Source organism: Ammodytes marinus (genome assembly GCF_949987685.1).
Source record: "Ammodytes marinus genome assembly, chromosome: 14".
NCBI lineage: Eukaryota > Metazoa > Chordata > Actinopteri > Uranoscopiformes > Ammodytidae > Ammodytes > Ammodytes marinus.
The window spans coordinates 5,955,178-5,971,484 of NC_137218.1; the positions used below are offsets into that span (position 1 = coordinate 5,955,178).

At 39.7% G+C, this 16,307-nt stretch overlaps 1 protein-coding gene across 1 annotated transcript in view; it reads right to left on the reverse strand.

Annotated features, from left to right (window-relative positions):
• Positions 1–16,307, reverse strand: part of doc2b (double C2-like domains, beta) — a gene marked incomplete at its 3' end in the record, with an annotated part of 147,436 nt that overhangs the window by 41,744 nt on the left and 89,385 nt on the right. The window contains exon 3 of the mRNA XM_080041547.1: positions 9,681–9,704. Coding sequence (XP_079897673.1) covers positions 9,681–9,704 — 24 coding nt within the window. The remainder of the gene's footprint in view (positions 1–9,680; positions 9,705–16,307) is intronic.

Here is a 16,307-nt window from a genome sequence, read left to right on the forward strand (position 1 = left end):
AACAGTGAAGGGATCTAAAGGCTTTTCAGAGGGAGAATCACAGAGAAAATATTGCAACAAACTTCAGCTAGGAATCAATTAATTAATCAATTAATCAATTAAAAAAAAATTCAATAAAGCAAAGGAAGCACTCATGAGTTAGTTGGCTTTTCCTTGACCCTATAATATAATATAATTAGAGCTGTCAAAATTATCGCGTTAACGCAGGGTGATTAATTTCTGGAATTAATGCGTTAATTTTTTTAATCGCAATTAACGCATGTGCAGAATGATCCGCTCCGTACATCCCACCGGCGCTGTACTACAGCCACTCAAACGTTGCGGCTGACCCAGGATCAGTAGCTGCGCGCAGCCAAACATCACAGCACGCTAGCCCATGCCGTGTTTTAAACTGCTAACAGTCACGTCTGTGTCGGAGGCATAGATAGTATATAAAATCAACTGCCGCGGGTGACAGTTGATGTCGGGAGCAACAGGAGGAGAAACATAGTCTGCTCTGTTCAGAGCCCGCGAGGACACAAACGTCTGCAGTTTTCAGAGGTGTGTGTGAGTAGACATCAACATAACGTTGGCTTCCTGGCACAAATGAACAGTCCCCTAGGACGCGCGAACACGTACACACACACACACACACACACACACACACCGCGGACTGTAATCAAGTTGTATTCAAGAATGCACAACCTATAGATTCACCAAATAAATGCCATTATATAGCCTATATTTGCCCAAAGACATAGTAAAGAGACAGACCAATTGAATTATGGTGTGGTAGGTATATATTTTAGTTTGATTTAAATTTATTTTCAGTATTAAAACCATCATTTGAATTTTCAATTAATAAAAATTCTAATTTTAAATGTACATATCCACCTTCTGTCCTTTATCTTTCCGTTCATACAACAATATACAGAGAAAATTAAAAATTTTCGGGCATATTTCGAATGGTAAAATTAATCGTGATTAATCGTGATTAATCCACAGAATCCTGTGATTAATCTGATTAAAAATATTAATCGTTTGACAGCCCTAAATATAATATAATATAATATAATATAATATAATATAATATAATATAATATAATATAATATAATATAATATAATATAATATAATATAATAATGTGGTGTCGTGACTATTCAGTTAAAGGTGTAGTCAGTGATTCTGGAGAATTGACAGAAAATTGACAAAAATCACTCTTGGTTAAAATCAGTGGATATATCTTCTCCTGTCCGTACTGTGTGTGCCCCAAATACTTTGTTTTGTCCGACCAATTCTGCAAAAATCTATTTATACCAATGAAAAAAAGTGAAAAACAACAAATTATCTCATGTTGACAACAGGAAAAAGTATGTTTTTTTTTATTTAATTCTGGAAAATATTGTTGTTGACAGACAAACGATTAGGAGCCCACTGTCATACCCTCCTTGTCTCATAAACGGACACACTCCTCCAGTTTGTAACACTGACTTTCTCTTCTTCTATCGCAGGTTTATTCAGTCGACAGAAACAAAACATATTGTGTGACACGATAACAGACGCTGTATCTAGCATATAGACGAGCCGGTGGGTGGGTGGACTGTAATTGTGAGTGTGAATGTTGGAGCATATGCCACTGTGTAAATATGTACATGTATTATGTAGAATCCAATGATATATACAACCAGAAACTAAAAAAACAACACTTAATATGTGAAATAATATGTAATAATATGTGCGTAGCGTCAGTGAAAGACCTTCTTTTTGACTCAAAGCAAGAGTATGTCTGGACTTATTAACAGTGGGCAATACTTGAAAGTAAGAATTGTTTCAAAAACGTGCAGAGCTTTTTGGTGAAGCCAAACTTCATAAATCAAAGAGAGTGATGGTAGAGATTGGCCAGACGTGTTTGATGCAATCTTATCTTTATCTTCTGAAACATTTGTTACAAGCAGAAGTCAGACAACAGAACCAAGCTCTGATAAAGAAAGTTTGTCTCAAAGCTTCCCTCAAAACAAATGAGAAAAACAAACTCTATATTTAAAGGAGAAGTAAGTGATATTTTGTTGTAAATAAAAGTGTAAAATCACTCTATATTCATACAGCAATCACTTAAACAGTAGGCACAGTTCATAATACAAGTCTCCCAGTCATTCAGCTTTGCAGTAATGGCCTGATAAAATTTTGAGTATCCCGCTAGTTTTATCCAATCAGGAGACAGAGCGCTATACAGAGGCGGGTCTCTGTGCCGGTGAACGATGACTCACTGCTCTCCATCGCGGCACTATCTGATGAAGACGGCTGTGTGTTCATGTGGTGGTGACGTAGGGACGAGGGAGGGGACTGCTAACTGCAGTCACTGAAAGGAAGTTAGCTAAAAGAACCACATCACTTACTTCTCCTTTTTAAAGTTTTGAACATGTTGATTTATCATTTAAGTTTATATTGTAGTTTCACTGAGAACTTTAAACTTTTTAATTTAAAATGTATCCGCAAAGGAGAAGTCTTTGTAACGTTATCTCCACTGGAAAGACAGTTTTTAATAATATTGCTTAAGAGTGCAGTGCTATTCTCTGTTCCCGTAAATTTAATCCATGTTCAACACAACACAGCCGGGCAAGATAGCCGCTGCATTTAAGAAACACGGTTTAATTTCAGCTTGAAATAAGATATCAACAACTCCCTGGAAGTTTGACAATAAAACAGCAAGTAGTTGGGAATCATTCTCATCCTCCTCCCTGCAGCATTTTAATATAACTTCAGAGTTGAGGACGGAGAAGTAGATTGATTGCATAGCTGAATCGCATTGTAGTCTATACCGAGGCTAACATCAGTGAGAAAATGTTATCAGTGCCTCTCCGACAATTGATTTTTTCCCTGTGTGATTGCTCAACACTGGTGTAAAATATCCAGTCCTCATTCTTAGGGGCATCAACATCACAACAGACACAGGGATATGAGATGCACCTTATCACTAACCCGGTGAGACCAGCCTGATATCGCGTACGTTTCACATTCATTTCTCTCCCGTAGATCAGTCTGGACTTTCTCCAATATCCGTGGGGAGGAGACAAATCGAAAAATTATCGGGCTAATAAAGGCCTATGTTCAGACCCAACGTTCTAACCTTATGGTGGAAGGTAGTTTCTGATTGGTCCATGTAGTTGTCAATCCAGCCTCAACAGACGTGAAAGTGGGGAGGGCCCAAACTGACTGAAGGCTAGATTGAAATCAACATGAACCTATCAGAAGCTAGCAGGGACGAACGTTAAAACGTCTGAACATGGGCCCTGACTGGCCCGATGATTTTTAAAGCAACTCCTCACCCCACGGATTTTCTCTCTCTATATAAAAAGTCTAGAGTATATTCCCCATTGTTTGAATTGTTTCCCGTCTCTCTTGTATTGGACCAAAAAACGGGAATAACAAAACAAATCCGACGTCTATACTCCCACAATTATCAGACTTAATAGAGCAGCTCGGCTCACAGCCCAGCACTCAGCAGGAATTACTGGCAGCCAAATGACACACTCCACTGTGGCTCTATAAAAGGCAACAACACTAATGCCGCTGCTGTAGATAGTATAGTATGCAAAAAAACTGAATTATAGTGACCCCGGTTTCTTCAGCTAAATCTCAAAAAACATGTCCACCATTTTGATACCACATGGAGAATGTTGGATGAAGTTAGTCCTCTGTCTGTAGTACTTTCTTTTTGTCTTTATTGATTTATTAGGTAATGTCACAGAGACAGTTTTATATATATATATATATATATATATATATATATATATATATATATATATATATATATATATATATATATATATATATATATATATATATATATACTGTATATATATATATATATATATATATATATATATATAAACGGTTGATTATTACTTCAAGAGAAATAAATGTATTGTTTTTTTAAAGAATATCATGAGTCTTAGATTTTACTTTGATTTAAATTTTTTTTACTTTCACCCATCCATGACTGTCATCTGTGCAAAATTGTTAGCAGATTCGAATGAGTGTTATTGAATATGAGAGAGAGAGAGAAATATGGTGGTGTTTTGGAACAACAGCTGCTTGTATGATGTTGATGGAGGAAAATGTCTTAAACGAATCAAGTCCAGGCACTCAAAGTTGTTTTTTAGTTTTCAAAAATATAAAAAGGCTTTTAATTCATTGGGCAAAGACACGTTAAAAGTGCACCAACGCGTGTCTGCTTGAGCCTTCTCCAGGGTGTGGCGACATCATCATCAAAATCACAATCAAAACTGAATGGCAATATTTTTATTAAGAAACCCAACAACACCTGTTTTTTTAATGTTGATGATACGTACTGTATAGCCTGCATTAGGTTAATGTTTTGATATGCCTTAAGACATATGTATCAACAATATATAAATACAGTGAAGAGTGTGATTAAAATTTATTTAGGGAAACACTTCACTCTCAGAGCTGATGTACTCCGCTGCTAACCCAACAGGAAGCATCACATCCTCGCTAATGGTCTGAATTTACAGATTAAAAGATTATGTAAGAGAGTAAATTGAGGCCAGAAAAACTAATGCATAATCCTACCTACTATAAGTAACACATACTTGATGTCTTTTTAAAATAAATTCTTGCTATCTTAAAGCAAATAATAAGATGGCGTATAATGGCCATTGTTGGTAAAAAAAAAAAAAAAATTAATAATACATTTAAATAAAAATAGAAATTGGATATTCTGAGATTATGAGGTCATACATTGTGTATTTTGTTTTCTTGTGGAATAATGGCAATGACCCTTTTAAAGTCTGGATCCTTAATGTGATCTTGTTATACTAAACACGTACAACATTTAATAAATGAGAGAGTAGATGGGGGACTGTGCATCTGGCTGATGCTTTAGGTTTCATGTTGTAAAGCTTTTTGACGATCCACCCTTACCATGATGCACACATTTATAGGCAAATTGTCTGATGATCATATGGGACTCCGAGGTAAAATCCAGAGTATTCCTTGTTTTAAAAATATTCAAAACTTTTTTTCAACCTGAAAAACTTAGACGTAGGAGTATTTTTTTTCAAAAAGTTTGGCCCCGAGTTATGTCTGAAGGTGAAGTTTTCTCTCTGGCTGAACACAACAAACCATTAATAAGTTAGGCAACCCTGAGAGGCGAGACCCGGGGCCAACAAGGCCACTACTAACTGTCCGCCTGCTCCTCGCTGCTCATTAATACCATTGTCCTTGCCAGCAAGAGTTTATCTAAATGTTTTACAGATTGCAGACCACACAAAGCTAGTTGGCTGTCGCTACACTGCATACAAATATTTGGTTGAGAATCCAGCTAGTGAGACAAAACTAACTTTCTTTGGTATCTGTCTTCCCGTCTTATATTGTGTGAATGATTGAAAAATACCCATATTTTTTGACTCGTCCAAATTGGACAAATGAGCCCACTGAATTCGCAGTCACACTACACACACACACACACACACACACCACACACACACACACACACACACACACACACACACACACACACACACACACACACACACACACACACACACACACACACACACACACACACACACACACACACACACACACACACACACACACACACACACACAAAACAAGCCAATTCAAGTCAAACTTGTTGTACCAAGTTGCAGAGAGTTGCCAGACAGTTGAACTGAGCTGTTGGGAATTTATTTGTCTACAAGTTTCAAGGGTTGCCATTCTGTCTGTCATTGAGGTGAAGCATTTCATTTTGTAGCACAGTATGAAAACTCACCCAAGGACTTCAGGAGTTTACCCCATGCCCACAACAAGTTTGAGGTTATTCCATTTGTATTTCATATACAAATCATATATCATATAGTCAAATATGCTCATATTTTGAACCCTGCTGCCACGCTTGCGAGTGTAAAGTTCAAATTCAAGGCATAGCTGAGAGGCAGGGGAAATCTCTTGTTTACAATGCCTTGAATATAAGGCAATTCAACACAGTCAACATTCACTTTGCGACCCCAATCTCTGCGCCAGCCGTGACCCCTTCTCCTCAATTTCGTTTCTTATTTTATCGTCTTTTATCCAAGCAGCAGCTCGGGTGGGGGAACTAAACAGGTAATATTTGGCTCTTTACAGTAAAACACGCTTGATCTGAAATGCTCAAAATCTTGACACCAACCAGATTTGTAACTTTGCCCGCAGCTCCTTGTTCATTGATTTTCACTGTCTGCTACTATTGGCTCATCTTAATTTTTTAATCTTTTCGCCATGCTTTTCGACTGTGTTTTACACACACACACACACACACACACACACACACACACACACACACACACACACACACACACACACACACACACACACACACACACACACACACACACACACCTATAAATAACATTCTTGATCTGCAATACAAACAAATTTAACCGCGTTTTTTCTAATGTGTAAAAGGTAGACATTTCTACTCAAAAGCTTGACATCTACTAGAATTGTAAGTTAACTCCTAGCTGCAGCTCTTGTCTGCTACTATATGCTCCTCTGAGTGTTGAAATGTGTATTTTTCCCTCTCCGTCATATACTTCTTGACTTGTGTTTTACATACAAATTGAGACGGCACAATGAGGGGGTTGATTGGAGAGGTTAATGCGCCATCTTCATCTAACTCTATTGTTGCCTTCAGAACAAACACCTGAGCTATCATCATTTAAGACCCAGGCCCATTATGTAAGGTCAACATGGGATGAGTGTACAGCTGTGTCATGCCGCTGATTGCACCAGCACACTGTGAATACTCTGTTGATCATAATAACTGGAGGAAAAATGACCACATCGAAAGGCAGATGGGTACATGTATAAGTGTATCATTACACATTTTCATTCCTAAGCAAACCCTTGAATAACTTGAATGAGCCTTGAAATGCTGTGAAATGGAGTTGAGGTTCTACATGTTTGGGGAATTATGAGCTTCCTTGACATCTTTCAGAGGAAGTGAGCGGGGTAATCGGAGCTTTGCATCTGTACTCATGTTGAGTTTGGAGCCTTAGTTTAACTGAAAATACATTAAAAAAATCCTAACATAAGGATATTATGGACACTGAAAATACAAATACTGCAAAAAGCATGCATGCAGCATCGGACTATATCTACCGTATTACACACCAAATTGAATTAAATCCATATTATAGACCCCAAAATGATTTTTTTGTACATGATTTTCATATACTCGTCATTATGTTTGAGAAATATTTAGTCAGTACATAGCTCAAGACTTATCAACTTATCAACGTCCTTACATCTCAGTGTTGCTTTTGTTCTATTGTTGTGCTGCCTTTGGTCTTTCCATAGCACAATTTCTGAACACAAATCCATAACATGTCATCTTACTTATATATAAAAATAACTGTTCATTTTCATCTAAGCCATATGCCCCCTCACATGGATGTTTATATTCTACAGTGCTATCAGCCTTCTTCATCACCCAGGTCATATGTCTTCATTAGCATATCTGACTGGCCTGGCAGCATGCAGGTGAAGGTAGCATCAATCACCAGTATAGTAGCAACAGATATAATGGAATGGATGAAATGGAGCTGTTGATCTCATCCAAAAGGGAACCCAACCCACTCACAGTCTTGTTACAGAAAGGGTTAAAGGAACAGTTCAACATTTTGAATTTGAAGCCTTTTGCCCCACTCTCTAGCTCAAGAAAAGGCAACAGAAACCATTCCTGCAACTGTGTGTGCATTTTTTATAAAGAAAGGTCGCTCATCCAGGTTAGCTTAGCTTAAAAGATACACTGGTAGTCAAGGGGAGCAGTTCAAAATATATACTCCTTCCAGTATGTACTTGATTCTTGCCCCTCTTGACTACCAGTGTTTGAGCTAAGCTAAAATGGATGAGTGACCTATGCCCATTTCTATTTCAAAAATGCATGCACAGTTACAGGAACGGTTTCTGTTGCCTTTTCTTGAGCCGGAGAGTGAGGCCAAAAACTAAAACTTCCTGTAAAAATGTTGAACTATTCCTTTAAAGCATCGGGGGGGGGGCCACCTGGGGATGAGTGAAGGTGCTCAGGTCAAGGCTATACTTCAGGCTGAGCCCAGAGTGATGGAAGTAGGCAATACGTACAGGCGACAGATGAGACCCATTCATCACCAATAAATGTCAACACTGATGATGGAGAGGCTTTAAGGAGGAGAGCAGTGGAGGTTGGGGGTTGTGTCGCAGGGTCACAACGGGACAAATTGGTTTAAACGCCAGTCATGTCATTGATAATGTGTCAACTGTTTGTGGCGAAGTAACGTATCAAGACAGGCTGATGCGTGATTCTTATTGACGGGGAGAGAATCTTAAGTAGCATTTAAACAGCTATTGGCAGGGGCCTTGTGTGCCTTTTCAATGCTGCTGCAGGCATTCTTTTGGATTTAAAATGTTCATGGACAAACATATAACATTGAGGTAAAGTGACATATTTCCAATAGGTACATACACTTCAATGGAAGACAAACGTCCAACTATTCAAACAGAGCATTGATATACAGTAACGTTTATACAAACACATAATGGAGGCTATATATATTTTTTTCTGATCAAAGCAAGGTCCTCTTTCTAGACCTGCCACAATCAGACTATAAACATTCATTACAGAACGTTCTATTGAACTACTGTAGAATAAGAATATGAAAAAATAATGTGCTCAAGAAAAGCCCAATTGATATTTTAGTATGCTATTGATGGACACCATAGACCCACAATGCAATTCACTTGAAAAAATAAAAGAAAGAAAAAGAGTTCTTCTAAGAGTCTAAGAAGATTTTCGAAAAGCCACCAAATATGTGTCCAGGGATGATCACTTAATTTCTAAGATTGTGCCAGAATCAATGGCACACTTTTAAAACTGACGGTAGCCCAACGGTGTCCACTGTGTTTAACAACCAGGGACAAAAGTATCCATCAACACCATGTAAGTAAAGTGAACCATTTTTAGTTCAGGTATCCCTCATTTTATTATCGCAGTGTATGCTCAAAACCCATATAGTTCAGATATCCTGCAATCATCTCCTACAATAAGGTAACACCAACGTTTTGATGTAATAACTCCATGCTGTTGTTAACGGGCTTTCTGGGAATAGTAATCAGGACAAATTGAGTTTGGTTCCGGATAAGTGAAATTACAACATCTTCTAATTACAAAATACTTACCTGAGCAACATTGACTCACAAAGTGCAAAACCATCTAGTATTATAACGATGGAATTTACTTTTTTAATTAACCGGTGAATGGCCTGACCTTTTTGAGTCCAGTTAAGTCAATCGCTACATTGCTTTGCACACACACTCCTTCCTAACAAAGTGTTTGCTTTTTTTAATTAGCTGTCTGGTCTATAGTGTGTAATTATTTACTATACGCAGCACTGCACAAACAGATAAGAATGGGAACCAAACAAAATGAAACAGTTATTACGACATTAATTCATATGAAACATTACTTTGTTTTGTTTGCAAATTAATGGAATCACATTACAGTTATAATGAGAAGGGGCTAAGGAGAGGTTTGCTATATACGTGGTTGGGGATGGTTTAGTATTGGGGTAGACTAGACTGGGTCTGTGAATGTTGGATAAGACTAAGAATTGATTAGTATAGGAGCTGGTTTGGGATTAAAGCTTATCTCGACGACTTACCTTTTTGTATCTGGGGATGGGAAGCTGTTTTTTTTCCACCCAGCAAACACAAAGCAGCGACACACACACAGAGACGATGAGAGCATGCAACAGAATAAGGTGGAGGAGAAGAAGAAAAAAAACAACATTGATCATGTGAAATTAAAGTCCAAGCAGTTAAAGGTGGAGTCAGTGATTCTGGAGAATGCTTGTTGTCAAAGTTTGCTACCTGTCCGTACTGTATGTGTCCCGAATAACAAATCTGGTGTTAATACACAGCCTAGGTTATGTACATGGGCACACCGTATAGACAGGAATATTGGTCGAGACGAGATTTTCACTGACTTTGACAAAAAGTGTGTTGTGCCTACACAGAGTGTCTCATTTGAAATGTTGTAATGGGTTAAGACTGATGCCACAGTGCATTCCAAGAGACTAAAGTCTAACGCATGTTTACATAAGTTTCTCTGTAGAGTCAACCATCCCAGACCCCTGTGGAGGTCATAAACTAATTTAAGATGGGATAGTCCATTCTAGGAGGTTGGTTAATCCAACCAGACCTTTGGGACAGGATGAAACTCTGTTTGAAGTGACTATAAGTTGAAACCAGGCACCCTGCGGTGTCTACCTTATCTCAACTGTGAGACACAAGCTTCAAAGCTGTCTTTTCCTAAGGAAGGAAAAGCATCTTATTGGCTGGTTTGAATGTAAACACTGCTTGCTGATTAGACAAACTAACTTCTGATTGGATGAGAATGCATTTGGACTGTTTTAATACAGGATGCAATCCTCTCATCTTTGCCATTCGCCTCCGGCTTCCAGCCGTGATAGAAGGTACAACATGCTTAAGCCTGAGGCCTAGGGTTAAGCAACTCCAAGTCTCAGTCTTCATACTCGCTGGACGAATTGATGGACTGCTTGGAACATCTTCTTCTGTTTTCCCGGATTCGAGAGAGTTTTCCTACAGAAAACCTCTTCGCAGAGCTGAAGCAGCCACCTCAGCCTCTCCTCAAAACAGGACCCCCACACGCGCAAGGCGCGAGCAAAGACGCAGGATCCCTTCATCAAGACGCCTGCACTGCCCGTTCTACGGACCGGAGCCAGCCAGCGGACCCGCCGAGAAGTGAAGCCGCCCTATCATCTGGGCCGTTCCTACGCTGCCCCAGACGCAGCGCCAGCAGAGAGCAAGGCCCGACGCCGAGGGAGTTCTCCGCTTCCTCTCTCCTCCTTGCCTACGTTCCTACGCTGCCCATCGGACCGCAGACAGCCCGCCATTGCCAAGAAGAGCTGCTGATCCCCTGCTTCCATCCCTTGGCATGGTGTGGCACGCTGCCCTTATCAGCTGAGCTCGTTCCACACCACTGTCTTCCACAAGACGCGCTCCATCAGCGCACAAGGCCCGGCAAGCGGCCTTTTTCTCCTCCTATCTCCTCCAGCTGCCTTCAACCAATCATCGCTGGACCAAGCGATTCACGTGAGGCTATTGTCTGGGCTAAGATAGTTATTTTATGTTGTTCATTAACTTGAAGTAAACGTAAGAGCTGACGAGCTCACTATTTCATTATTTCCTGATTTAAAGTAATTCTGACTAACTTATGTTTTACATAAGTGTTTTTCGCTCACAGTGTTTTTCTCCCGTTCACCGGGAATGTATTGATGTGTTGTTGCTGTCACTCTTAAAGCCAGTGAATTATTTCCTCTTTATCAATTCAACTCAGTATACGCAAATGCGCATTTGCAGCCACTGTGTGATTGGAGGAAACAGTTCACTACGCGCTGGAGCTGCGGCTACTGTCTTTTGTTTTCTCTCCTTCTCATTTCTAACTACGCACATCACACACACACAAACACACTGACACTCGTGATTCCCCCCTCAAGTATTCTTAATGAATACATGAGTGTTGAGTTTCTGTAATTTTAAAGTTAAGATTGCGTGAAGACAAAACCAAAGTCTCCTCGCATCATCCTTTATAATTATTATGTGTTTGAATAAAGCAGTAGGTTACATACATGCTTTGCATGCTACTTCCCCTACTGATTAAAGGTAGAATATTCAACTTTCAGAAGTTGTCCACATTGCTATTAGCAATTGATCTACCCGCGGTTTAAAAGCCACTTCAAACTCTCGCGTGACGTCAAACTCTCGCGTCTGCCATCTAACTTCATCTAAATTCTAAAGTGACGTTCCTCTGTCACACACACACACACACACACACACACACACACACACACACACACACACACACACACACACACACACACACACACACACACACACACACACACACACACACACACACACACACACACACACGTGCACTCACCTGCACATAGATAGAAATACATGGCTTTATAATCTAAACTGTTCTTATTATTGCTTGTGCTATGTCTGCTTTCTTAAATTAGATTAGTTCATGGTTATTGACTTATGTGTATCGTTTTAATCAACTTGCCTAAGTAAATAAACCCTTACATTTTGATTTTAAGAAGCAGTGTCTGTGATATTTGTGTCTTGTATTTCACTAATGGCTGGTAAATAAGGTCTATGCTCGAATATTCACTCCTTCATTATCTTAAATGTACATTGTAACCAACTTTGACATTTTCAAGATAAATCCCCTTAACATTATGAGACTGTTTTTCTGATTTGATACAAAGTTCCCTTTTACAAAGGGTGGTGCTCCGTAGGTATTAATAAGTAATTTGATTAGCTGGACTAATTTAATTGATCATTAATTAACAATTTTTCTTAATATTATAATTTCCATGAAATTAATAATATTCTTGACTTTGACCAAATCTACCCCTTATGAATTCCCAACATTTGGTGCCCCCTGTGAGGCCTTCAGATACCAGCATTAGTGTGATATTAATGCACAATAATCCTGATCAAAAATAATTGAATCATTTTGAGAAATGTATTGATTTTATTTTTTTCAAATTACATTCGTTTTTAGGTTTGGAGTTATGCAATAGAGTTGATTTGAAGTAGAATAATTGTATTCATTCCAAATTCAGTTTTTCAACTTTTCTAGATTCATTGAATTCAATTAATTAAAAAAAAAAAAAAATATTTTAAGGTTTTTTTTCAAAGTTAATTTTGTTTTAAATTTCCAGATCTATTAAGGTAAATTGATTTGAAAAGGAGTATATTTATTTTTGTTCAAATTTAATTTTTGTTCTCCAATAGATAACATTTAATTAATTGGGGAAAATAATTCTTTAAATGTTTTTCCAAATTTAATTTAATTCTTAAAAAATTCTGCCAAGCATATATACAGTTGTAGTTTGAGAATTGCCTCAGTGGATGCTAGTAGTTAGCAGGGATTATTTGAGATTGATTGAACTGAGACTGCTTTCAAAACACAGAACTACTCACCAAGTATACTTCACTATCCACCCTGACAAGGATTAGCTGTATGTATAAAGGAGTAGTTTGACATTTGAGCTTGTAAGCCACAGGGTGAAGTCCTGTGCAATTTGTGTCAGTTTTTAAACAGATGCACCACTTTTAGTAGTAAGAGCTAAACGCTATTCTCACAAGGTGCAGCTAGTCACCTGTCGAATGTCTGTTGTGTACATCTGAGCTTGTAAGCCGCATGGGAAAGCCTGCGCTATATAGTCAGTGTTTTAACAGATTCGCCATTTATAAAGTAGCAAGAGCTAAGTGCTATATCACATGGTGAACCGGTCACCTGTGAATCCGGTCAAATTGTATTGAACTGCTCTATCACCTCGGGTGATAAGGACCACAGTCACATTACAGGTTGAATTCTCACCTGCTCTTCCTTTCAATTTGACAGATTGCATCATGTTAAGTGATAAGTCACTAGGGGCTGCTCTGCTAGGCCAGCAAAATGAGTAGCCATAACCTATGTGAGCTTGGAGTGGAAGCTCCCATTGAGTCAGTCGACACAGCCCGTCAGGGGGTGGTCGCTGATCTCATCCCCCTCTATTCTGAGGGATTTTGCCACCTAAATAGCTATGACGCTAGTACTTGTGAGGAGAAACTAGAAGAGTTAGTGGCCCATGTTAACCAGCCGTCTAGGCAGAGACCAAGCTCCGCCTGGGATGTGCTTGGTTGAATTCTTCTCCTCCACCAGCAGCTAACTAACATTATTCAGGCTGTGCAGCGAAGCAGTGCCAGTCTGTAAACAGAAGCCCTGGTCTTACCAGAGCTCTCTCCCATTCACATGAAGAACATGCCCAACTTCAGGTTTAACCAGTCACAGACATACTTGCTGTAAGTTCACCCCACACCGCCTCCTCTCATGCACCAGATCCTCCCCCGAGCACTCTCACCCCCCTTTCTGAAGAGAGCTCAGCTGATCTGGTTGAGATTGAGCAGGGTTGTGAACTCAGAACCTCTTATCTTAAACTGATGCTTTACCAGGTATGCTTAATAGAGCCCCGCTTGGAGAGAGCTCAGCTGATCTGTCTGAGATTAAAGATCTGTCTTTTTAGCTAGGTGCCTCCCAGAGTGCACCCTTCCTAGCCAGCAAGTAATTCCTGCTTATTCATGTGACCAAACCTTGGGCAGTGCACCCTTTTCTAGCTGCCTGGACTCTGCTTTTCCTTTTGACGTGTCATCTTCTTCACCCCTTCAGGGGGTGGACACTTTGAGCCCCAAGTGGCTCAAATGGCTTGAAGGCCACTTTAAACTGCGAGCAGTACACGTCTTATAGTTCGCAACACTTGGACTTGTCTTTTTCTTCACTGTAACAGATAAGAAATGACACTCATTGCCATGGTAACCTGAGATACTTCAAGCGGACATGGGCCCATGTCTACTTTGAAGAACCAGATCTGAGGCAACGTCAGTTAGAATCACTTGTAGGTGTCACAAAACACTTTGACCCTAATAAAGCAGATTCATATACTGACTCGTCATGACTAGAACGGTTGTCTCATCCTTTTACCACTAAGGTAACCTTGGTAGCCTGGGGAGGGGGGCCCACAGAGCCCTCTGTAAATCCCACCACCTACCTTCTGCTTCCTTTCTTGTTTTCCTGGTTGACCTTGTGCACCATGGAAACGCTTGTTGCAGATTCAAACCAGCAATGGTAGGAGGGGGTGTAACCACCCTCAACCCCATTGACCCTTGGCCAGGGAAGAGCTTGATGTTCCCCAGCACCTTCACAAAGGCTGCCAGAACATCGCTATCCCTCTGCAAACCACGGCAGACTGAAATCTGCAACCTGAACATCACCTTTCAAACGGTGATTCTGCTATTCCAACTTTCCTATCAGTCTGGACACTTATGTATTGTGATTGCCTACGAGGCAGCCCAATGCATAACCCTTCTACAGTCACCCGCGTACCAACCTTTCTCACTTCCAGGAGAAGGGGGCGCAGCCTCCACTCGAAGATAGGGAGTACGCAGTTCAGTAGTATTACAGGAATACACTGTGCATGCTTTACAGACTCAGTTCAGTAGTAAATGAAGATTGACTAATGTGTCAGTAGTTCAGGATTTAATGCATGACCTTATCAGAGAGGTTAGCTTTACTCAAGTAACCACCAGAGCTGTGAAATAATTCCAGCCTACCCAGTCTCACTTGGTCTACTCATAAAATCCTATAGCCTGCTGTAAACACTTTGTGCAACTTCTCAGGTACAGCTGGCATTTAGTCTTGGCAATGCTAAATGCAATTTCTAAATCTCTGAACCCTAAGAAGTGGGTCTCATCCACAACCTATCGACTGTAGAAAGGCAGAGTAGTCTTATAGAGTCAAGTGTTATTGAATGTTTAGTTTTAGAAAGGGAAAACACACATTCACACTAAAACACCACCACTCATCACCACAGTGATGCACACTTTATTGGCTAGCTTTAATCCTAATTAAAGCAAGCTAATAACCTCTATCCACCCTTCTCTTCTTTCGGTTAGAGTGTTTCCTGTCTCTTTCCTTTTCCCTTTTCTTTTGTATTTCAAATGTATGATTTTAAGGTTTAAGTCAGAATCAACAAACGGTTTAAGCAGTAATTGTGTTTGATGAATGTAACTAGCCAGCTAATTACAGTCAGCCCAGACAAAGAAGCCTTACTGTCTGCCCAGACACAATGCCTTTGAACTTTTAGAACCTGTTGAAATCTGAACTTTTTAACCTGTCGCTCTGGACTTTTACAGCATGAACTGTTCGGCCCTATGGTTGTCATGAAGACTGCATCCGACAACGCACCCTTCAGGACAACAGGGGGACTGTTGTGCCTACACAGAGTGTCTCATTTGAAATGTTGTAATGGGTTAAGACTGATGCCACAGTGCATTCCAAGAGACTAAAGTCTAACGCATGTTTACATAAGTTTCTCTGTAGAGTCAACCATCCCAGACCCCTGTGGAGGTCATAAACTAATTTAAGATGGGATAGTCCATTCTAGGAGGTTGGTTAATCCAACCAGACCTTTGGGACAGGATGAAACTCTGTTTGAAGTGACTATAAGTTGAAACCAGGCACCCTGCGGTGTCTACCTTATCTCAACTGTGAGACACAAGCTTCAAAGCTGTCTTTTCCTAAGGAAGGAAAAGCATCTTATTGGCTGGTTTGAATGTAAACACTGCTTGCTGATTAGACAAACTAACTTCTGATTGGATGAGAATGCATTTGGACTGTTTTAATACAGGATGCAATCCTCTCATCTTTGCCA